Source organism: Helianthus annuus, chromosome 14, assembly GCF_002127325.2.
Source record: "Helianthus annuus cultivar XRQ/B chromosome 14, HanXRQr2.0-SUNRISE, whole genome shotgun sequence".
Classification (NCBI taxonomy): domain Eukaryota; kingdom Viridiplantae; phylum Streptophyta; class Magnoliopsida; order Asterales; family Asteraceae; genus Helianthus; species Helianthus annuus.
The window spans coordinates 158,012,957-158,036,746 of record NC_035446.2 but is presented as its reverse complement, the minus strand read 5'-3'; the positions used below and the strand labels follow the sequence as shown (position 1 = coordinate 158,036,746).

Here is a 23,790-nt window from a genome sequence, read left to right as displayed (position 1 = left end):
AATCCTCATGTCAGTAAACGGATCTTCAGGTGGCGCGCGGCCCGCATTGGCTTGCTTGTTTCCTTCACGCGGCCCGCCTGAGGGTTGATTTCCAAGATTTTCAAATCTTTTGTAATGATTAACCTGACCTTTCGGTTTCGAAGGGGTAACTTTGCGATCTGGCCCTCGATTATTTACAATTAAGGGCCTCGTGACTTTTACCCGCATTATTAAGTCCCCGGTTAGTTTAATTACTATCCGAAAAGCCTTAACTTTTATTGTTGACGCTTTTAACCCCTCGCATACGAATTTGATCATAACTTTCTCGTTTTAAAACGGAACTTCACGAAATTTATATCGTATATTCTAGTGAGCGTATTTTACTGTTACAAAGCCTCGGGTTCGTCAAAGGGTCACTCAGAGGTATAAATTAAACATGTTGACACAATTAACCCCTGTAGCATGTAACCTCTCACTTTCTCCCGCGTTTCGCTCCGTACGATCCATGATTTATTCGTTTGAAGGTACGAGCATCATTTAGGGTTACTATACAGTATATTTACCCTTCGTTGACATTTAAAACCCTCGAATTTACATACTTTCAAGGTTTGTCAATTTTAGTCCTTTATTTAGTATTTAATACCACGTGTAAACTCATGACACGTGTCAACACATTATTAGACACAAAATTTCGAGGTGTTACATCCTCACCCCCTTAAAATAAATCTCGACCCGAGATTTACTGAAATAAATAAGGGTATTTTTCTTTTATCGTGGCTTCAACCTCCCATGTGAATTCGGGACCTCTACGGGCATCTCATTTGACCTTAACAATAGGTACATGCTTCCTTCGAAGCTTCTTTACCTGTCGATCTCCAATCGACAAAGGTTTTTCCACAAATTTCAAGCTCTCATCTATATGCACATCTGTATGTGGTATTACCAGTGATTCATCAGCGAAGCACTTCTTCAGATTGCAGATGTGGAACACATTGTGAATTCCATTGAGCTCTTCTGGTAAGTTCAACTTATAGGCAACGGATCCAACACGTTCGATAACCTCGAAAGGTCCTATGTATCTCGGGCTTAGTTTGCCTTTCTTACCGAAACGCATCACCCCCTTCCAGGGTGATACTTTAAGTAACACTTTTTCACCTACTTCGAAGTGAAAATCTCTACGCTTTGGATCTGCGTAACTCTTCTGCCTATCTCGGGCAGCTTTGAGACGGTCTCGAATCTGGACAATCTTGTTCGTCGTTTCGAAGACTATCTCTGGTCCTGATAATTGGACATCTCCAACTTCCGCCCAACAAACAGGCGATCTACACTTTCTACCGTATAATGCCTCAAAGGGCGCAGCCTTAATGCTGGTATGGTAGCTATTGTTGTAGGAGAATTCGATTAATGGCAGGTTCTTATCCCAACTACCACCCAAATCGATAGCACATGCACGTAGCATGTCTTCTAACGTCTGAATAGTACGCTCACTCTGACCGTCTGTCTGAGGATGGTAAGCCGTACTAAAATTCAAACGTGTGCCTAAAGATTGCTGGAAGCTTTTCCAGAAATGAGACGTGTATCTAGTATCCCTATCAGAGATAATAGACACAGGTATGCCATGCAAGGCTCCAATCTTATCAACGTATAACTGGGCTAACATGTCGGAGCTATAAGTCTCCTTGATGGGTAAGAAATGTGCTGACTTAGTCAGTCTGTCAACTATAACCCATATTGTATCATTTCCTTTCCTCGTCTTGGGTAACTTGGTAATGAAATCCATAGTTACACATTCCCACTTCCATTCGGGAAGTTCAGGCTGTTGTAGCAAGCCTGATGGCTTTTGATGCTCAGCTTTGACTTGCGCACAAGTCAAGCATTTGGCTACATAAGCGGCTACAGACTTTTTCAAGCCTATCCACCAATAATTCGCCTTTAGATCCTGATACATCTTATCAGCTCCCGGGTGAACAGAATATTTGGAACTATGAGCTTCCTGGAGGATAACATCTCATAGTCCTCCATAAATCGGAACCCATATTCGTCCATTTAATCGTAAAATTCCGTCCTTGCTAAGAGTTAACTACTCCTCAGTTACTCCTAACTTTTCTTTAGGATAGTTAGCTTCCAACATAGCTTCTCTTTGTGCAGCTAACAACCTTTCAATCAAATTATTCTTCACTTCAATGCTCTTGGCATTGATTCGGATGGGTTTCACCCTTTCCTTTCGACTTAAGGCATCAGCGACTACATTCGCCTTGCCGGGATGATATCTGATTTCACAATCATAATCATTTAAAGTCTCCATCCAACGGCGTTGCCTCATGTTTAATTCCTTCTGATTAAACAGATGTTGAAGGCTCTTATGATCAGAATAGATCACAAACTTGATACCATACAGATAATGCCTCCACAGTTTTAGTGCGAACACAACGGCACCCAGCTCCAAGTCATGGGTGGTGTAATTCTTCTCATGCACCTTTAACTGTCTCGAAGCATAGGCAATAACCTTGCCTTTCTGCATGAGCACGCATCCCATGCCAGTATGTGATGCATCCCAGTAAACTACGAACTCTTCGGTACCTTCAGGCAATGTCAGTACAGGAGCGTTGCTCAACTTTTGTTTCAGAATATCAAAGGACTCTTGCTGCTTAGGTCCCCAAACGAACTTTATTTTCTTCTTGGTCAAAGAAGTTAAGGGCGCAGCAATCCTTGAAAAATTTTCAATGAATCGCCTGTAGTAACCTGCTAACCCCAGGAAACTACGAATCTCTGTAGGCGTCTTTGGCTCTTGCCAATTCATGACAGCCTCTACTTTAGCGGGATCTACTTGGATACCATGCTCGCTGACGACATGTCCAAGAAATTGGACTTCTCGAAGCCAGAATTCGCACTTAGAGAATTTGGCATAGAGTTTCTCATGATGCAGGAGTTTGAGAATACAACGAAGGTGTTTCTCATGGTCAGCTCGGTTCTTCGAGTAGATGAGAATATCGTCGATGAAAACGATGACGAATTTGTCTAAGTATGGCTTGCAAACGCGATTCATGAGATCCATGAACGCAGCCGGTGCATTAGTGAGCCCAAAAGGCATCACCAGGAACTCATAATGACCATATCGAGTCCTAAATGCGGTTTTATGTACGTCTTCATCTCTGACTTTCAGTTGATGGTAGCCTGACCTCAAGTCAATCTTCGAGAAATAACTTGCCCCTTGTAACTGATCGAACAAATCGTCGATCCTCGGCAAAGGATATCTATTCTTTATCGTGACTTTATTAAGCTCGCGATAATCGATGAACAGATGCATCGATCCATCCTTTTTCTTGATAAACAGGACTGGTGCTCCCCAGGGAGACGAACTAGGTTTGATGAAACCTTTAGCTAGCAGTTCATCTAGTTGGGTCCTCAACTCCTTCATTTCAGTTGGTGCTAACCTGTAAGGTGCTCTAGCAACAGGTGCTGCTCCAGGGATGATATCGATCCTGAATTCTACTTGCCTATCTGGTGGCAAACCAGGTAGATCTTCAGGGAAAACTTCTGGATATTCCGAAATGACTGGAATGTCTTCTATCTTCGGTTTAGGCTCATCAAAAATCACCTGTGCTGTGTAGATGACACAACCCTTCTTTAGACATTTTGAAGCCTTGAGCATAGTCACTTGCTCAGGCAATCCGTACTGGGTATCTCCCCGAATGGTAAGCGATTCACCAGACGGAGTCTTTGATGTGCGTGTAGTGTAATATAATTTTAGATATATATTTAAGCCCTTTTTACACTTTTAGCCAAGTTTTAAATTTATAAAACACGATATTTACTAACACTAAACACACATATGGGCAAGTGCACCCATCGTGGACGTAGTATAGTGTTGGTAAGATACCGAGGTCGTCCAAGGACACAAGAGCTTTTAATACCGGTTTATCCTCAACGTCTAACCAAATCAAAAAGTTAGAAAAATGTTTTAAACTAAGAAAAATAAAAACTAACTAAATGCTGAAAAATAAAATAAAATAAAAACAGATAGACAAGATGAATCACTTGGATCCGACACGTGTATTAGTATAACCTTTGATTATTTTCGCACTTTTGCACTTGTTTAAGAGATTATCTTAGTTATTGTAGTAGGCCCCTTTTTCGGAGGTGACGTTACCCTCAACCCAGTAGTTTGAGTCAGCAAGGATACAATCCTAAAGGGTTGGATTATTGAAAGATAATGAATTAAGTTATTAATGCAAATTATGGTAGGCCCCGCTTTTGGCGGTGACGTTACCCTCGGCTAAGTAGTCTGAGTCAGCAGGGATACAGTCCTAAATAGCCGGGTTATAGTATTAATAGTAGTTAGCTTATGAGGGGGTCAAAGAGTTTGGATCCCCGCCATCCAATACCTATGGGCATTGAAGGAGATCCTACTAAATTTGACCCAGGTCCCAAGCAGGACCTCTAAACGCTGAACAAGGGCAAGACCTTTACCAAACCGTTCCCTTAACCCCCGACCAGGTAGCCAACATACCTCCATATAGACCGTGGAGATATGAATGGTGAAAATCTTTTATTTTATATAGACAGTAAAATAATGCCAAGACACCACGGACAAACGATAAGGAAAGATCACCTTCAACATAAGTAACTAGTTATTAAAGTCATTAATACAAAACCAAATAAAAAGTGCAAAAGATTTAAAAATAAAAAGTATTATACTAAACACTTGTCTTCACCAAGTGATGTAAGAGACTTAGGCAAACATGGCCTTGATTGTCAAGAACTCTTACGATCAATCTTGGATCCCGAGACGACTCACACACTCTATGATGGACAATGGATGATGGTGGTGGATGATGGTGTTATGGTGGTGGTGGGTGGTGGATGAAGTGTGAGAGAGGTGGTGTGCCAAGGGATGAGAGAGAATGAAGCCAAGCTCCTCTATTTATAGGCTGAACAGAACGCTGGACACGGCCCCGTGTTCGCTGAACACGGCCCCGTGCCCGTCTGACATTCTCTCTCTTCATTAATTGTAATTGCGAATTACAATTAATGCGCCTGCTGTACTTTCAACACGCCCCCGTGTCCGCTGGGCACGGCCCCGTGGTGAGCAATGGAAGCTTCTACTGGTTTGTCTTTTCTGCTGCTTCCTGGGCACGCCCCCGTGTTCACTGAACACGGGGCGTGTTCAGACATCTGTTCTCTTCTCTTTGTCTTGGGAGGTGCCGTTGAGGGTCCGGGCAGTTTGCTTTTGTTCCTTTTCTTGTAATTATGATAGAATTAGGGGTCTTTTTGCTTCTTTTGTGATTTTGAGCTCATTTCATCCTGAAAATACAAAAGGAAGACAAAAACACTCTTTTTCCAACATTAGTACTTAAAAAGGGTTAGTTTTATGCCTTAATTGATGTGTTTTATATGTTGCATTTTACACACATCAAATACCCCCACACTTGAACTTTTGCTTGTCCTCAAGCAAAACTCTTTTAATGTGGCTTACACTCCCAAATGGAATAGGTAGAAGAGAAGTTTTTTTAACTTGTCCTAGAGTGTCGGGAATCCAAGGTTTGTATAGGTTCTATTTTTATTTTATTTACAATCTTATTCGTCATGGTTTATTTTGAACTTTTCATAAGATAAACTACTTAATTTGGCATAGCATGCCTTATTAAAATTCCATTTATATACAAGTTCACATACCTCACGGGAGATCACTCAATCACTCGGCCGAAGGTGTATATTTAAGTGAATCGCTCGAGAGCGGCACGGATTTACATTTTCCATATGCTTGCCAAGCGATCAATCCTCCTCCTTTTTAACTTTTACCTTTGTAAATATCAAGAGGTCTTTTGGGGTGAAGGCTTGGGTTTAAAGGTGGGTGGTTGGTTAGTGGTTAGTAAAAAGGGCGAAAATTGTAACAAGTGTCGGTTTTTCGTGAAATACCTTATTTTTGGTGACATTTATTTTTGAAGTATTTCTCCAAACAAGCTTTTTGTAGCTTATGTTTGTTTTTGACTTCAACATTTTTTTTTTTTTTTTTTCTTCGTCACGTAAAGGGTATGTTTATGAAAAACCGAGTATGTTACTAAAATAAAGGTGAAAAAAATGAAAAAGGTTTTTGGTGGGTAAAAAAAATTGTTTTGGGGGTAATGAAATGAAAGGTTTAGGCTCAAAGGGGTTTTCTAGGGGGATTTTGGGTAGGTAAAAAAAATGAAAAATAATGGTTTTGAAAGAAAAATAGTTAGTCCTAATGCCTCCATCATTTACTTACTTGGGTTTAAGTTGGTAAGGACCGGGAATGTATCGTCGTGGCAAGTTCTAGATTTGTAAAAACCGAGCGGCTATTCACACAAGAAACGAAAAATGAGCATTTAATCTAAAATATGTGTATTTTTATGCTCAATAAAGGCTCAAAACTCACTTTTTGTGGGAATGGGTTTTTAATGTGAACAAGCATATATAATCGAATTTTAGCTAGACTTGTTATACCGTTTCATAATTTTCTTATGTTAGTTCTTTTTATCACGACGCTATCGGTTGTAAGTTTGTAAAAATATAACCCTTTTATAACTTGTTATTCCCAACTTAAACTAAGACAAGTAAATAAATAAAAAAAAATGAAAAAGTTTTTGAAAAAATTTGGGGTGTTTAGCGGTTCCAATAGAGTTTTGTGTAAGGCTTGTTTTAGGATTTTGCAAAATTCCAAGGTTTTAGCATCCCCCCCACACTTAAATTACACATTGTCCTCAATGTGTCCAAAAATAGAGTTTTTGGTTGATTAAAATATGTAAAAGTGTGTTTCAAAACAAAGATTTGTGTTACTGGCACTCTGGACACGGCCCCGTGTTCATTGAACACGGCCCCGTGGAGAACTGCCAGTAACGAAGAACTTACAGAGGGTGAACACGGGGGCGTGTTGGGTGAACACGGCCACGTGTTGGACAAAAATCTGCAGGTCAGTAGCCAAACAGCAGATCTGGGAGATGGACACGGGGGCATGTCGGCTGAACACGTCCCCGTGTGGACAGTCTGTTAGCCAGAAAAATATGGTTTTCTCCCGGTTTCTTCCTCCTAGGGCTGCGAATGCTAATGTTTAGCATTCTAACCCTTGCATTGCACCTGTTCAAGCATTCAATACCATCCAACCAAGCACCAAACATCCTAATCTTACCATAGTTAAACATTATCCAACACAAAGTAAAAACAAAGTAAAAATAAAAAGAAAAGAGTTAAGGAAAGTAAATTGTCTTGACAAATGGCACGCAGGCCATGAATTGTTCGATAGGAAAGGGTGATCAAACCTGTGGGCTCATAACCAGCTAGCCCTTTGCTCCTCCCGGCCTCCTACTCCATATCTTCATCACTGTCTTCACCTCCGCCTCCCTGCCTCGCCATGTACTCCCGGATGCTACCGATGTCATCTTGTATGTCGTTGACGCTGCGTTCGATAGCTCCCACCCGGAGATGTGTGTTGTTGGCAAGGTTGTAGGTGTTCCGAGTGCACATGAGGTTTTCCTGCAAAAGATCATGCAAACTTTGGAAGTTAGGAAAACCGCCTCCTTGAGAGGAGGATTGACCCGGATCGCCTTGGGGAGGGTATTGGAAATGTGGAGGTGGTGCGTGAAGAACTAGAGCCTCTTGCGGGTTCCATGCGTAGCCTTGCGTCCTTTGAAAGCTCACCGTCCCGTCCTCCGCTTCATAGAGCAAGTTCATGGCCCGGCAGATATGGTAATCAACCCGTCCCGACCATGGGCTCCTTTCGAAGGACTTCGGGATGTTCGCGAAGTGCTTGAAAAGACGGTACACCCATCCCCCGAAGAAGATTGGTGTAGGAGCAGTGGCAAGGCGGTTTAAGTGCATGTTCCGCAGTAGGAGGTAAGAAACATCGAGAGGCTTCCGGTTATGGATGCAGTGGAGGACAACCAAATCTCTAACCCCAACAACGCCACTACTGTCATGGCGTTGGTTCAACGAGTACGTGAGGAGCCTGTGAATGTAACGGTATAGCGGGTCCCTCAGTTTGGTACTCTTTGTGCTTCATTACCATGGACACACCTTCGGATGAGTTGATCAGCACACATTTTGAAAAGATAGGGGTCTTCCCAAAAGTAATGCTTTACATCAGCAAAGAATTTTTTTCTTTGATGATGTGGCCATCCTTTGGTGACTATACCGCTGGCTAAGAAATTAGCGTAGTCGGCATACCATGGTTCTTGTCTGCTTTCCATCATTTCCAGGGACTCCGTGGGAAATTTTTCGTTGATTTGCTCGTCCCTGGTTGTCTCCAAAGCTGGGTCTTCTAAGCGTGAGAGGTGATCTGCAGCAGTGTTTTCTGCTCCTCTTTTGTCCTTGATTTCGATGTCGAATTCCTGGAGGAGTAGAATCCACCTTATCAAACGGGGTTTTGCGTCTTGCTTCTTGAAGAGGTACCTGATGGCTGCATGGTCTGTATAAACTATTGTTTTAGAAAGAACAAGATAAGAACGAAATTTATCAAAAGCAAAGACCACCGCTAGTAACTCTTTCTCTGTAGTTGTATAATTTTCTTGTGCATCATTTAGAGTTTTACTAGCATAATAGATTGGGTGGAAATGTTTTTCTTTTCTTTGTCCCAAGACTGCTCCAACAGCAAAGTCGCTTGCATCGCACATGATTTCGAAAGGAAATTTCCAATCTGGCGCTATCATGATAGGTGCATTGACTAGCATTTCCTTGAGGGTCAGAAATGCTTGATTGCATTCCTTGTCAAAGATGAAGGGTGCATCTTTTTCAAGCAATTTTGTTAGAGGTCTTGAAATTTTCGAAAAGTCTTTGATAAACCTTCTATAGAATCCGGCATGCCCTAGGAAACTTCTGATTGCTCGCACGGAGGATGGAGGAGGTAATCGAGATATGGTCTCGATTTTTGCTCGATCAACTTCCATTCCTTCGCTTGAGATTTTATGTCCGAGTACTATTCCCTCTGTTACCATGAAATGGCATTTTTCCCAATTAAGGGCGAGGTTAGTTTCCTCACATCGGGATAGCATTCGTTCAAGATTATCGAGGCATTGATCATATGAGTCTCCAAAGATGGAAAAGTCATCCATGAAGACTTCCATGGTTTTTTCAATCATATCATGGAAAATGGCGACCATACAACGTTGGAATGTTGCAGGCGCATTACATAGACCGAATGGCATGCGTCGATATGCAAAAGTTCCGTAGGGGCATGTGAAAGTTGTTTTCTCTTGGTCTTCTGGTGCTATCGGTATTTGAAAGTAACCTGAAAAACCATCTAAGAAACAATAAAATTTATGACCGGATAATCTTTCTAACATTTGATCAATGAAGGGCAAAGGAAAGTGGTCTTTCCTTGTTGCTTCATTTAATCTCCTATAGTCTATACAGACTCTCCATCCTGTGACGGTTCTTGTGGGTATTAATTCATTTTTCTCGTTAGTTATTACCGTCATACCTCCTTTCTTTGGGACTACTTGGACGGGACTTACCCACGGGCTATCGGAGATAGGGTAGATTAGTCCGGCGTCGAGTAGTTTGATGACTTCATTTTTAACCACTTCTTGAACATTGGGGTTCACTCTTCGTTGTGGTTGAATTACTGTTTTGTAGTCATCATTCATTAAAATTTTGTGCGTGCACATGGAAGGACTTATTCCCTTAATATCTACAAGCTTCCAAGCGATCGCATTTTTGTGTTTTTTAAGTAGGTTAACTAATTTTTCTTTTTCTACGCTAGTTAATTTAGACGAAATAATTACAGGTAAACTACCATCTTTGCCTAGAAAAGCATATTCCAAACCTTTAGGGAGTTCTTTGAGCTCGATGGGTGGGTCTTTAGGAGACACCTTATTTTGTGGTTCATCTAGATCAAGAACTTTAAAAGTTTGTTCTATGGCTACCTCTTCGTCGACAAAGTGGTCTTCCTCGTGGTTTGTATCAGGTGGTTCAGCTTCATCTTCAATTAGGGGGTCATTGTTGCCAAAAGGATATTTCATTGAGCGCTCAAGATCTATGCTCCTTTTGAATGCCCCTAATTGAAGAGTTAGATTGTTGAATTTCCGGTTTTTCAAAGCTTTGTGAGTTTGTACAAAAGGTTTTCCCAAGACTAGGGGGGCATCATCTAAGATGACGAAGTCGGTTGGGATTACCATTTGATTTGTTCGAACCAAAATATCTTCGACTACACCGATTGATTTCATTACTTTTCGGTCGGATAGAAAAATGGGTATTTGAAGTGGAGTAAAATCACTAATACTTAACTTTTCAAAAATGTAGTTGGGCATTATGTTAACACAAAGATCTTTATCAATAGTGACATTACTAATAAACGAATTTTGAAAGAAACATGGAACCGGTGTGATGTTAATTTCAAAAGGATCTTCTTTTATTAGCGAGGTTTGATCATTAGTTAACTTAACACTTTCCATTTCTTCAATTTTAGCACTAGTGTTTAACTCTTTTAAAAACTTAGCATGAGGGGTTATTAAACAATTGTTTTCGAAAGTAGGTGACAAGAGAATAATTTCCTCTAAATTAGACTCTTCTTGAATTTTAACATTATCGGACTCACCATTTTCGTTGTTTAACTCATGTGTCTGTTTTTCACTTTCTTGTTCTTCCATTTTTACATTTTCAACTATCTCTACGTTATTATTACTTTTTAACTCTTCTCTCGCGCGGGATTCCTCTTCCCTTGCGCGAGATTCTTTTATGCAACGTTCGATAGTTTTAATGTGTTCTAATATCCTATTGGTTACTTCGGTGAGATTGAAAGAATTTGGATCCTCTAAGCTTGAATCCGGTTGTTCGATCCTTGGTTCCTCATAGTACTCATATGAAGTAGATGGTTCATACCATTGTTCTTCATTGTAAGTATATGATGGATAAGGGTCGAAACTTTGTTCTTCATAGTACTCATATGAGGTGGGTTGTTCACGCCATGGTTCCTCATAATAAGAGTATGAAGGTGGTGGCTCATATGTTGAATCTTCAAAGTATGAGTATGAAGGCTCATACCTTGGTTCATCAAAATACGAGTATGAGGAAGGAGGTTCATACCTTTGGTCTTCATAGGATGTGTATGAAGTCGATGGCTCGTACCTGGGCTCCTCATAATGGTTGTATGAATTGGATGGTTGATATGAAGTATTATATTGAACCGAGTGTGCATTACGACAATTAGTGCAATAATTACCCCTATAATCATCCTCATCATAGGTGTAGTTGTAATCTCTTGAGTATTGATCCATAGGAATCACTCAACAGACTACAACTGAGTCTCGGGACCAGAAAACAAAAATAAGACGGAAACAGAAGCTGGACACGGCCCCGTGTTGGGTGAACACGGCCCCGTGTTCAGGGACTGTATCTGGGCGTTTTAATTAAATTAACTGGTCACTTTGAGCACGGGGGCGTGTTGAGTGAACACGGCCCCGTGGTCAGACTCTGTATCTGGGTATCTACTCTAAAATATGCAGCACGGGGGCGTGTTCAGCGAGCACGGCCCCGTGTTCAAGCTACTGTAAATGCAAAAACTAAACTAAAATGCAGAAAAATGCGCGCGTTTTAAAAAAGGTTTTGAAAAACTGATTAGGCCGTCGATTTTAAGCTTTCTTAAAATCCTTGTGTCCCCGGCAGCGGCGCCAAAAACTTGATGTGCGTGTAGTGTAATATAATTTTAGATATATATTTAAGCCCTTTTTACACTTTTAGCCAAGTTTTAAATTTATAAAACACGATATTTACTAACACTAAACACACATATGGGCAAGTGCACCCATCGTGGACGTAGTATAGTGTTGGTAAGATACCGAGGTCGTCCAAGGACACAAGAGCTTTTAATACCGGTTTATCCTCAACGTCTAACCAAATCAAAAAGTTAGAAAAATGTTTTAAACTAAGAAAAATAAAAACTAACTAAATGCTGAAAAATAAAATAAAATAAAAACAGATAGACAAGATGAATCACTTGGATCCGACACGTGTATTAGTATAACCTTTGATTATTTTCGCACTTTTGCACTTGTTTAAGAGATTATCTTAGTTATTGTAGTAGGCCCCTTTTTCGGAGGTGACGTTACCCTCAACCCAGTAGTTTGAGTCAGCAAGGATACAATCCTAAAGGGTTGGATTATTGAAAGATAATGAATTAAGTTATTAATGCAAATTATGGTAGGCCCCGCTTTTGGCGGTGACGTTACCCTCGGCTAAGTAGTCTGAGTCAGCAGGGATACAGTCCTAAATAGCCGGGTTATAGTATTAATAGTAGTTAGCTTATGAGGGGGTCAAAGAGTTTGGATCCCCGCCATCCAATACCTATGGGCATTGAAGGAGATCCTACTAAATTTGACCCAGGTCCCAAGCAGGACCTCTAAACGCTGAACAAGGGCAAGACCTTTACCAAACCGTTCCCTTAACCCCCGACCAGGTAGCCAACATACCTCCATATAGACCGTGGAGATATGAATGGTGAAAATCTTTTATTTTATATAGACAGTAAAATAATGCCAAGACACCACGGACAAACGATAAGGAAAGATCACCTTCAACATAAGTAACTAGTTATTAAAGTCATTAATACAAAACCAAATAAAAAGTGCAAAAGATTTAAAAATAAAAAGTATTATACTAAACACTTGTCTTCACCAAGTGATGTAAGAGACTTAGGCAAACATGGCCTTGATTGTCAAGAACTCTTACGATCAATCTTGGATCCCGAGACGACTCACACACTCTATGATGGACAATGGATGATGGTGGTGGATGATGGTGTTATGGTGGTGGTGGGTGGTGGATGAAGTGTGAGAGAGGTGGTGTGCCAAGGGATGAGAGAGAATGAAGCCAAGCTCCTCTATTTATAGGCTGAACAGAACGCTGGACACGGCCCCGTGTTCGCTGAACACGGCCCCGTGCCCGTCTGACATTCTCTCTCTTCATTAATTGTAATTGCGAATTACAATTAATGCGCCTGCTGTACTTTCAACACGCCCCCGTGTCCGCTGGGCACGGCCCCGTGGTGAGCAATGGAAGCTTCTACTGGTTTGTCTTTTCTGCTGCTTCCTGGGCACGCCCCCGTGTTCACTGAACACGGGGCGTGTTCAGACATCTGTTCTCTTCTCTTTGTCTTGGGAGGTGCCGTTGAGGGTCCGGGCAGTTTGCTTTTGTTCCTTTTCTTGTAATTATGATAGAATTAGGGGTCTTTTTGCTTCTTTTGTGATTTTGAGCTCATTTCATCCTGAAAATACAAAAGGAAGACAAAAACACTCTTTTTCCAACATTAGTACTTAAAAAGGGTTAGTTTTATGCCTTAATTGATGTGTTTTATATGTTGCATTTTACACACATCAGTCTTTATCACCACTTGCTTTCTGTTGCAGACAATTTGGGCCTGGTTGTGAGATAACCAGTCCATACCCAGAACTATGTCAAAACCAGCCAATTTAAAGGGAAGTAGAGATATAGGAAAAGAGTGGTTCTTAATGGATATCACACATCCATCTAACACAGTGGAGACGGTTTCTATGGTGCCATCTGCTAGCTCTACCTCATAATTTTCATTTAAGGTTTTGACAGGCATATTCAGCAATTTGCAAAATTTATGATCTACGAAAGACTTATCAGTGCCCGAATCAAAAAGTACTCTTGCAAAGATATCATTTACGAGGAAAGTACCTGTGATCACGTTATCGTCTAGCACTGCTTCTTTTGCATCCATTCTGAAGACTCTCGCATTGGTCTTCTTGGTCTCTTCAGGCTTCTTGGCGTATTTAGGGCAGTTGGTTTTATGTGCCCCTTCTCGTTGCAACTGTTGCAAGTTGCATCCTTTATCTTTTTGCAATCCACGGTTTTGTGGTCCTTGGACTTGCATAACCCGCAAGCAAATGACTTTGACTGAGTTTGCGAGTTTGATTCGAGCCTGCACTTTCCATAATGGTGTCTCTTGCAATTCTTGCACTTGGGCTTCTCACCAGACTGTTGCCCATCCTTCCTTGACTCGGACCCTCTTTTGTTGTCACCGTTTCCACGGTGTTTCTTGTTCGACCTTCGTGAAGTACCCGCTTTCTCTTCTCAGCCTCTTTGTTCCTCAGCGATCTTTCTCGGACCGCATCCAGAGTGAGGGACAAAGAAATGTCAGCTACAGATCTAAAGGTTGCTGGCCGAGAGGCCTTTACGCTTGTCTTTATTTCGGGGGCTAAACCACCGATAAAACGAGCTATTCTCTTTGGCTCCGGGGTTACCAGATATGGAACCAACCGGGACATTGTGTTGAAGCTCGTGAGGTAAGCTTGACAGTCAAGGTTCGTCATAACCAACGATAGGAAGTCGGACTCGATCTTTTCAACCTCATGTTGAGGGCAGAAATTTTCTTGATGAGGGAAATGAATTCCTCCCATGTCATGCTGTATAAAACAGCTTTCCCCGAGGCCTGAACCAGAGACCTCCACCAAGCCAGGGCCTCGCCCTTGAATGATTGTGAAACAAACTTTACCACATCTTTCTCTGCGCAACCACTGATGTCCACCACGGTGTCCATCTCGTCTAGCCACGTCATACAATCTACCGCGCCTTTCTTCCCAGTAGGGATGGCAAAAAAAACCCGTACCCGATGGGGAAATCCGAAACCCGACATTATTGGGCCGGGTCGGGGCCGGGTTTGCGGGTCTTGGGTCGGGTATGGGGACGGTTTTAATTTTTTTTGCGAGTTCGGGTCCGGGGATGGTTTTATAGGGAAACCCGTATACCCGACCCGTATACCCGAAACCCAACCCGTATCCGTATACCCGACCCGCATGAATTACTTCAATAATAATTAATGATAGTTGTTATATTTCCAAGGTATTAAAAGATTTTACTCCACCTGCCCTAATTCTTAATATCCCCCAATCCTAGCTCGTGACCTTCCATTCTTCTAAGTTTTGTTTCCCCAAAAAATCATTCCATATACAAATTTACAATAATCAATGGAGTATAAATCCAACCCCCTTTTTGTTGTCGATAGTCAGACCATCCATGTTCCAAGTTGTGGGTTTCTGATTGATATTAAGGTATGTAGAACTGATAATATTGTTGCTTTAATTATTATTGTATATCAAGTCTTCATTAGTTAATAATGTTAATCACTTAATTTAGTTCGTCTTTTTTATTTGAAAAAGCATGTTATATTGCTTAATGTTTTATCAGATTCTGTTGATTAGTTAAGGTACTTATAATTTTTTTACTTTAGATAATATGGATGCAGAAAGAGTAGGTGGTGTTTCAAGTGTAGATGGTAACACTGCAAACACTCAAGCACATGTCGATAACACTAGAGACGTGAGCACAAATGAATCACAACAAGAAGGACTGCAACAAGAAGGACTCAACAGTCAAGAAGATGTTACACAAACAGTGAATGGTACGAGGAAGAGGAAGCTAATTTCACCTGCGTGGGATCATTTTGAAAGGAGAATGGTGAACGGTGAACTTAAGGCAGAGTGTAACCATTGCCATAAGTTTTTAACCGGCAAGAGTAGTAACGGGACACGCCATTTACTTGATCACATGAACATGTGTAAAATGCGAAATAATAAAGATATTCGGCAACAGGTGTTATCAATGAATCAAAGCTCTACCACAGGACAACCAAATCTTTCCTGTCATAACTTTGATAAAGAAAAGTCGACAAAAGATCTGGCAGAGATGATGATCTTGCACGAATATCCCCTTGTTATGGTTGAACATCAAGGATTTCGAAAGCTTGTGAGGGGCCTTCAACCTTTTTTTAAGGTTCCATGTCGAAATACAATAAAAAAGGAAATACTAAAGATTTTTAAGTTTGAAAAGATGAAAACTATGAGGTATTTTGTATTTATTATTTCATTTTATTTGAAATATACATTTTATATACTGATTTTAGTGTTTCTTCAATCAAGGATTTTGGAGAGTAATGCAAGTAGAATCGCAATAACGACTGACATGTGGACTTCGAGTAATCAGAAAAAAGGTTTTATGGCGGTTACGGCTCATTTCATTGATGCAAAATGGAATATGCAAAGTAGAATAATGAGGTACATTGTAGTTACTTTGTTATTTAAATATATCTTTTAACGCAGCTAAATTATTAAATTCTTTACTAGGTTTATCTATGTTCCCTGTCCTCATACCGCTCAAGTTCTTGCTGATGTTTTATATGAAACTTTGTGTGATTGGAACATAGATAGGAAATTATCAACGGCAACCGTTGATAATTGTACAACAAATGATTTGTTGATGGAGAAATTATTAGGAAAACTATCTTTGGAGTCTCTTATTCTAAAGGGACAATTATTTCATATGCGTTGTTGTGCCCACATCCTAAATTTAATTGTTCAAGATGGTTTGTCCATAATTGGTGATGGGATAGAGAGAATTAGGGATAGTGTTAGTTTTTGGACAGCAACTCCCAAAAGAATAGAAAAGTTTGAAGAAGCAGCATGCCACTTGGATATTCAGTCATCAAAGAAGTTGTCCATTGACTGCAAAACCCGTTGGAACTCAACATACTTGATGTTGAATGTTGCTATTATTTACAAAGGTGTTTTTAGACGTCTTAGGACCCGGGATGCTCATTATAATACTTTGCCAACAGAGTGAGATTGGGAGCTAGCTGGTATTATTTGTAAGAAGTTGAAGGTATTTTATGATGTAACCGAGCTGTTTTCAGGTAATAAATATCCCACGGCAAATATATTTTTCAAGTCTATATATGAAATAAGATATGCATTGACCCAATGGAGTCAAGATTCTGAGAAAATGATCAAGGAGATGGCTATGAAGATGATTTTAAAGTATGATAAGTACTGGAAAGTTATTCACGGGTTTATGGGAGTGGCAGCCATTTTAGATCCTCGTTACAAGTTGAAGATTATGGAGTATTCTTTTCCAAGATTGTATAGTAATGTAGAAGACGTAAAGGCTGAAATTGGTACACATAAGAGCTTTATGTATGAATTATTTAAACACTATCAAGAAAAATTTGACGAGAATGCAAACAACCACGTTGACTCAACATCAAATAATAAAAACACAGGAAGTGGGTTGTTTGACGACTATTCATCATATGTGGCAGAGGATAACACATCAGGTACACTTTCTGGCTTTTTATGTACATTACTACCTTTTATATATTTATTTATTGCATATAGATAATATATAAAATTTGCTTTAAATTTTGTAGGAAGTACTAATGAGCTTGACCATTACCTTGAAGAGAAAGTTTGTCCACCAGAAATGGATCTCGATATACTAGCTTGGTGGAAGACAAATGGCGTGAAGTACCCAATGCTTCAAAGAATTGCTCGTGATATATTAGCTATCCCTATAACAACTGTGGCATCCGAGTCTTCTTTTAGCACAAGTGGCAGATTGGCGAGTCCTCATCGTAGTCGCCTTCATCCAGATACATTGGAAGCATTAATGTGTGCTCAAAGTTGGTTGTCAAGTGAAATAAGAGGTAATCATTAACTTGATTGTGTTTATAAAGCTAGTTTATTTATAAACGATTTTGATAATGTTCTATCATATTATATCTACAACAACTTGTTCAAAAGAGTCTGAAGCATACTGTAAAACGATTGATTATGACTACGATGATGATAATCAGGTAAGTATTTTGTGCATGAACCATTTACGTGTATATTTTGTGTTCTACCTCTTTATATTAATGGTGGTTTTCTTTAAAAATGCAAAACTGTAGGAAACTTATTGATATACTTGTTTGATGATGAGTTCCTGACATGAAGAGGAATGAAGTGCTAACTGCTCACATGAAGATCAATGTTATTTTCTATGTTTTGGATTTGTATTTTCACTTTTGTCATTTGAATTTTTTTGGTCTTAGATGTGGTATTTTGAAGTAGTTGAAAACTCATCTAATGGTTTGAAGTTCATTATTGCTGTTGTTGGAAAATCATTCTTGCTAGATATTTGATATTAATCATCAATAACAGGGATCCCCGATACCCGTGGGGAAACCCGTTACCCGATAGTTAGTTGATAAACGGGGACCCGTCGGGTTTGGGGCCGGGTTTGGGACGGGGTTTTTTACTCGGGTCCGGGGCCGGGATTACCTAAACCCGGACCATACCCGGCCCGTTGTCATCCCTACTCCCCAGTGAAATCTCGGGGTTTGCAAGATACAAAATATTTGTAGGTGCAGCCCCTGGCGCGAGATGCATCAGTATACACTTTTTCCTTAGGACCGACACTGTTTTCATTGGATGAGTGTTTATCATCATCCTTTTTGGGCTTAGACGGTGGTTTGCTGTGAGATTTTGAGTGGGTTTTCGGCTTTGAGTGTGGTTTAGATATGGTTCTGCTCCGGGACTCGGTATACTCTTCGTATTGTCGATCCAAGGCTGCCTTAACAGCACCGTCGACAAGAGCTTTCAATTCCGCGCCCGTGATGTGAATCTGGGCGTTGTCATTTTCGTCTTCATTGGAGTGACTATTCACTTCATTGGGATCAGCCATTTGTAACTTGAATCTGTTACAGAAGATAATGACAAAGTTTTATTTAGGAGTTTATTATGGGATTGTCTTTTATGGCAATTCATTAACCCTGGTAAACAGAGACCATATCTGGTTAACTTGTTACTCACTTTTATTTAGGATTTGAATATAACTTATCCTAATTACAAACATTATTGTTAGTGGCATAAAAGCCTGGTCACATGGACGTTTTGATAATATAAGCCGGGATTATGGAGAATCAAGGTATGGAGGTTTGAACCGTAGGTCCTTTTACCTCTTATGACAGGGAGTCATGGACTACCACTGCCTTTTGTCTTATATGACAATAAATATGGCCCGTAGGCATTACATCACTAATGGATGTTTAATAAGTTTGGCCCGTAGGCACTACATCGCTAATGGATGTTTAATAAATGATCATCTTTGTTGACGATTTAACCCATGATTTACAAATCATTAATTTGGGCTTTGGAATCCTTTAAAGGATTCTTATATAAGAATGACGCGTGCGATTTTAACGAATCACATCTGCCATGAACGTTAACATGATTACAGAGGTTAACAGGAAATCTGAATCTTTAAATCAGGTCTTACCATCTTGGCCGGATCTTATAATGACACCTGGCTAGGTTTCACTCATAAGATTCTTTATTTAGGCAGATTTAAATTTAAAAGGAATGATTTTTGATTTATTTCATATATAATAATAACAAAAATGAAATTTATAACATGACATTCCATAAATTTCAAATATGATTACACGCTGCCCTAAACGGGACTTTTTAAATAAATAAATACCTACGCAGAGGTTTACGGAAAAACAAGTCCACGCAGGGACCAATACATAGATAGATGTCCGCACAGGGACTAAAAGATAAGTCCACGCAGGGACTGAAAATAATTGTCCGCGCATGGACTAAACACGATAAATGTCCACGCAGGGACTAAATTGTAATAGTAAATACAACAATACATAAGGAGACTAATGATCTCGTTTCTTCCTTCCTTTTAGTAGGTTTGCTAGGCCCTTGAGGAATCCACGATTACTCTTACGTTCTTGTTCGAAGTCTCGTTCCACACGGTTTAAACGGTGTAGGATTTCTTCTTGCTCCGGTGGAGAAAAACGTGGTTGCTGCGACGGTTGCTGAACCGGAGGTCTAGGAGGTATATGATACCCATGAGCTGAGTAATCTGGTCTTCAAGAGGTTCCATGGAGGGCATTATAATTAGCCGCTACCACATATGGATCGGCATCATAGTTATAGTTGTAGTGCGTGTGAGTCGGCTGCTCAAACGGATTATATGCGGTGGAGCCGCCGTACGCTGGTATCGGATTGTCATATCCGAATGGTGGCGGAGGTGGTGCAACTGGTGCAGAATTCACCTCTGCAGGGTGACCCGAAGGTTCACCTAATTGTGGTTCTTCTTCAGGCACTGACGGAAAGTGACTCGCACTCGAGTGGCGAGGGGTGCTGAAATGGAATTCCCCTCCTCGGGTGGACATCCGCGCGCCTGATCTTCTACGCCTTGGCGGATCTGGAATTACTGGTTGAACCGGTGGCGGTGGCGTAACTGCCACAAACCGCGAATCCTCAGAAGGATCCTATTGCTGCTGATGATCATGAGGCGAGAAGTGATGAGATGGCGTGAAGTACCAATTACATTGGTCAAACCTCGCCTGGTAACTGTCGGGACCTTGATAGGGCGTTCCATGAAAGGATGACCCATCAGAGATCTCGATTGGATGATTGGGAGTACCCCTTGCAGGCTCGATGGGGTCTGTATCCTCGTCCATATCCATTGCGTTATCTTCAGAAAAGTGGTCCTCTGGTCCTAAAGGGTTATACCCTATTGGCTCTTGGACATAATCCGCCGGGTTAAACTGTCCTACGAAGAAAGGTGAAGGATCGCCATAAGAACGGTGCGAAGCAGATCGCTGGAGAGGTATAAATGATGGCTGAGGGTTATTAGGGTCATTTTCTGAGTTTCGTCCGAAAGAATGGCGGTACGAAGGTGTTGAGCTATGCGAGGTAGAATGTCTCGCAGGTTCAAAGAGGTTTCTTCTTCGTCTCTGTGGTTCCTCACTTCTTGTACTGGAAGGAGCTCGCATGTTCGAAGGTCCAACCTCGTGATCATTATGAGTAATGATCGTCCCTTTGCCTCTTCCTCCTCTTCCTCGTCTAATTGCAGGTGGCATATTTCTTGCTTTCAAAGCTTTAAATAACAATAAACAATAAAAAGACAAACTGGAATAACAACTCGAATTTGACCTATGTTCTTGTCTAGACTCAAGTATGTGCAATTGTGTAACTGAGATTAAACACAAAGGCTAGTGTTTAATTCACTCAGTGTTGGCTCTGATACCAACCTGTCACACCCTGATTTCCACGTGTCTCACCGGTGGGCCCGGTGGGGGATTACCGTGACGTACTTGGCAACAATATAGTCAAACCACACAATATATGAATGCACAGCGAAAGCATAAAGATAATTATATTTCAACCATTGTTTGTAATATCAAATGTATTACGAATAGTCGAAAAGTATCCACAGGGGATCAAGTAAAAATATAAGTTTTGTTCAACAGACGAAGGCATCTTAAGCTTGCGAGACTCTTTATGATGCTAAGGAGAATATCCAGCCAATTACGCATAGTACCTGCATTTAGTCTTTTTGGAAAAATACGTCAGTTTACACTGGTAAATACATTCAACCGACACTTTTGAAAAATGTTTATTAAAATTGATTTGAATGCACAAGGCACAAACTCTTTTATAACTTGGGAGAATTATTTAAATATATAATCTTGTGAACGAATTACATGTTCCTTATGCGTTCAGTAGCACGGATCAAGTCCGGGTTAAAGATCAATAGACACACCACAGCGACTATTTATGCACTGACGAGTGTACGCCTACACTCCACGCTTAGGTCGTGGCCATTTCGTAAAATGATGCCAGGGATATCCGGGACATGGTCATTAACCCCCCAAAGGCTTTTAAGTAACAAGTCTGTTTAAACGAGCCGATCAAATTTATTCAATTACCCACTCAACGGTGGAGAATTTGATGCCCGATCAAGCGGTATGCTATATACCGTAACCCAAGCCCGTATAACGGAAAATAAGTTAAAAGTATTTACCTTTGCAAGTATAAGTCCTTAATCGAAATAAATTGCAGATAGCTTTTACTGGTCTCCTATTCTGGAACGAAGGTTGAAAATAACCTATTAGAATCCTAACGGGTCTTTAGTTTAGCCGTAGCTTAGACCGGTCAGTTTCAAAGGATAGTTACGGTTTAATCGCGTGAAAGGCGAAAACCGTGAATGGAATGTGACTTGGACCCAACAAGTTTGAAGACTTGTTTTATATGGGTATAACAACCGCACTCTGGATTTTGGGGTCAAAACAATATGGTTTGACCCGTTTCGGCTAGTTTACGTAAACTAGTTACACAAGCCGAACGGTGCGCGCAAAAGGCGCAACGGGTAACCGTAAGAGTCCTACACTGGTTTCCTAAGTCAATATGCTTTAAAGAGGTTGTGGTATCAGTAGAATACCTTCCATAATGCTCGTAACGAGTTTAAATCCATTTTATGCCCCGTAGGGGTATTTCGGTCTTTTTAAAGATTATAAAAGAGGTTTCTGAGTTCTACAGGAAATCTGAGTTTCCCGAACAGTTTATAAAGTCTATAATACTTTATTTATTATTTAAAATCGGTAGCAACTGGAATCGGGTCAAAAGACCTTGTAGAACTCAAGTTATGGCCGAAAAGGGTATATTCGGTATTTACCGAACCGTAGCCATAACCGCAGGTTATGAGCAGGTTGAAAATAATTAAAAATCTTTAAAAATCCCAAAATATTATCTTACATCAGTGTGTAAAAGGTTTGGTGTCGAAATCTGGGTTTGGATGGGCGTTATGCTAATTGCGCTACTAAATTACTAAAGTTTCCGTAATTTGCGCTATTTAGCATAACTCCCGTTCTGGACCTCGGATTGACGTGAAATTTTAGGGACATGCTTAGAAATCAGTAACTAAGGTTATGATCCTTTCACATGTCTGAAATTCTCGTTTTAATTTAAAAAGGGTGTTACGGTCAACTTTTAAGCATTTAACGAAATTGTGTAAAAGACTCGGACAAACAACGAACCGGTCACAGAGGTTTATACCATCATGTAACCTGGTCCTAAGAGAGTCCTAAGGCATATCTAAATCATACTTTAACGGGTCAGAACTGAAGTCAGTGCAAAAGTCAAAGCTTTGCGACTTTCGGCTCCGAACCGGGTCAAAACAGTAAATGGTCGGATCAAACAAGCTTAGACTAGTTAATATACTTATTATGATGTTTTATGAGTGTTTAAACAGGTTACACATCATCTACATTACTGATGATGCATTAAATCGCAAAATAGCATTTCTGTTGACTTTTTCTAAGCACGTTTGACTCGACATTCGGACTAGTTAGAGTGGGAATCAGACGGTGCCCTTTTAGGGGTTTAATGCCCACATGATTACCATCATATAACTATCTTTGATTCGACAAACCACTGGACCATTTGTGATTTATCGCAAAGTCAATCGTTAATTACGACGGATTGACTTTTAAGCTAAACTATGCAAAAACTAAGCCATAAAAGGGTAGGCATACTTACAGAAGCTTGGTGCACGACTACGGATGTTAGAAGAATGCTTGAGAGCTCCAGAGATGGTCAAGAGAGCAGGTTTGAGGTGTGATTCAATTGTGTGCAATGTAGTGCCTTTTATAGTGAATTTTCATGCACAAGATCATTACAACTCACTCTACAATGGCTCATGGATGATCAGCAGGTGTCCTAAGGTGCTAGGGGACATGTAGAGGGCGCCCATGCTTCAATTAATGCCCAAATGATCGTTCACAAGTTCAAACATTGAATCTGTCCAAACTTTCTGCATCTGGGACTCCCACGCGGCCCGCATTAGAGATCAGACAACATGGATGCGGGCCGCTTGAATCCTCATGTCAGTAAACGGATCTTCAGGTGGCGCGCGGCCTGCATTGGCTTGCTTGTTTCCTTCACGCGGCCCGCCTGAGGGTTGATTTCCAAGATTTTCAAATCTTTTGTAATGATTAACCTGACCTTTCGGTTTCGAAGGGGTAACTTTGCGATCTGGCCCTCGATTATTTACAATTAAGGGCCTCGTGACTTTTACCCGCATTGTTAAGTCCCCGGTTAGTTTAATTACTATCCCAAAAGCCTTAACTTTTATTGTTGACGCTTTTAACCCCTCGCATACGAATTTGATCATAACTTTCTCGTTTTAAAACAGAACTTCGCGAAATTTATATCGTATATTCTAGTG

The 23,790-nt window shown here is 40.6% G+C and overlaps 1 protein-coding gene across 1 annotated transcript; it reads left to right on the top strand.

The window, feature by feature from the left end:
* The first annotated feature begins 15,186 nt into the window (after nucleotides 1–15,186).
* Nucleotides 15,187–16,569, top strand: LOC110887549 (zinc finger BED domain-containing protein RICESLEEPER 2-like). Its single transcript, XM_022135127.1, has 3 exons — nucleotides 15,187–15,794; nucleotides 15,870–16,004; nucleotides 16,074–16,569. The coding sequence occupies exons 1-3, from the start codon at nucleotides 15,187–15,189 to the stop codon at nucleotides 16,567–16,569; spliced, it is 1,239 nt and encodes a 412-aa protein (XP_021990819.1).
* Nucleotides 16,570–23,790: the final 7,221 nt, after the last annotated feature.

What these genes read in the sequence shown, in the direction of transcription:
- LOC110887549 (XM_022135127.1), top strand. Translation starts at nt 15,187, where the DNA reads ATGGATGCAGAAAGAGTAGGTGGTGTTTCAAGTGTAGATGGTAACACT. An exon ending in GAAAAGATGAAAACTATGAG is followed by an intron (nt 15,795 to 15,869) that starts GTATTTTGTATT and finishes TCTTCAATCAAG; the next exon opens with GATTTTGGAGAGTAATGCAA. An exon ending in ATGCAAAGTAGAATAATGAG is followed by an intron (nt 16,005 to 16,073) that starts GTACATTGTAGT and finishes ATTCTTTACTAG; the next exon opens with GTTTATCTATGTTCCCTGTC.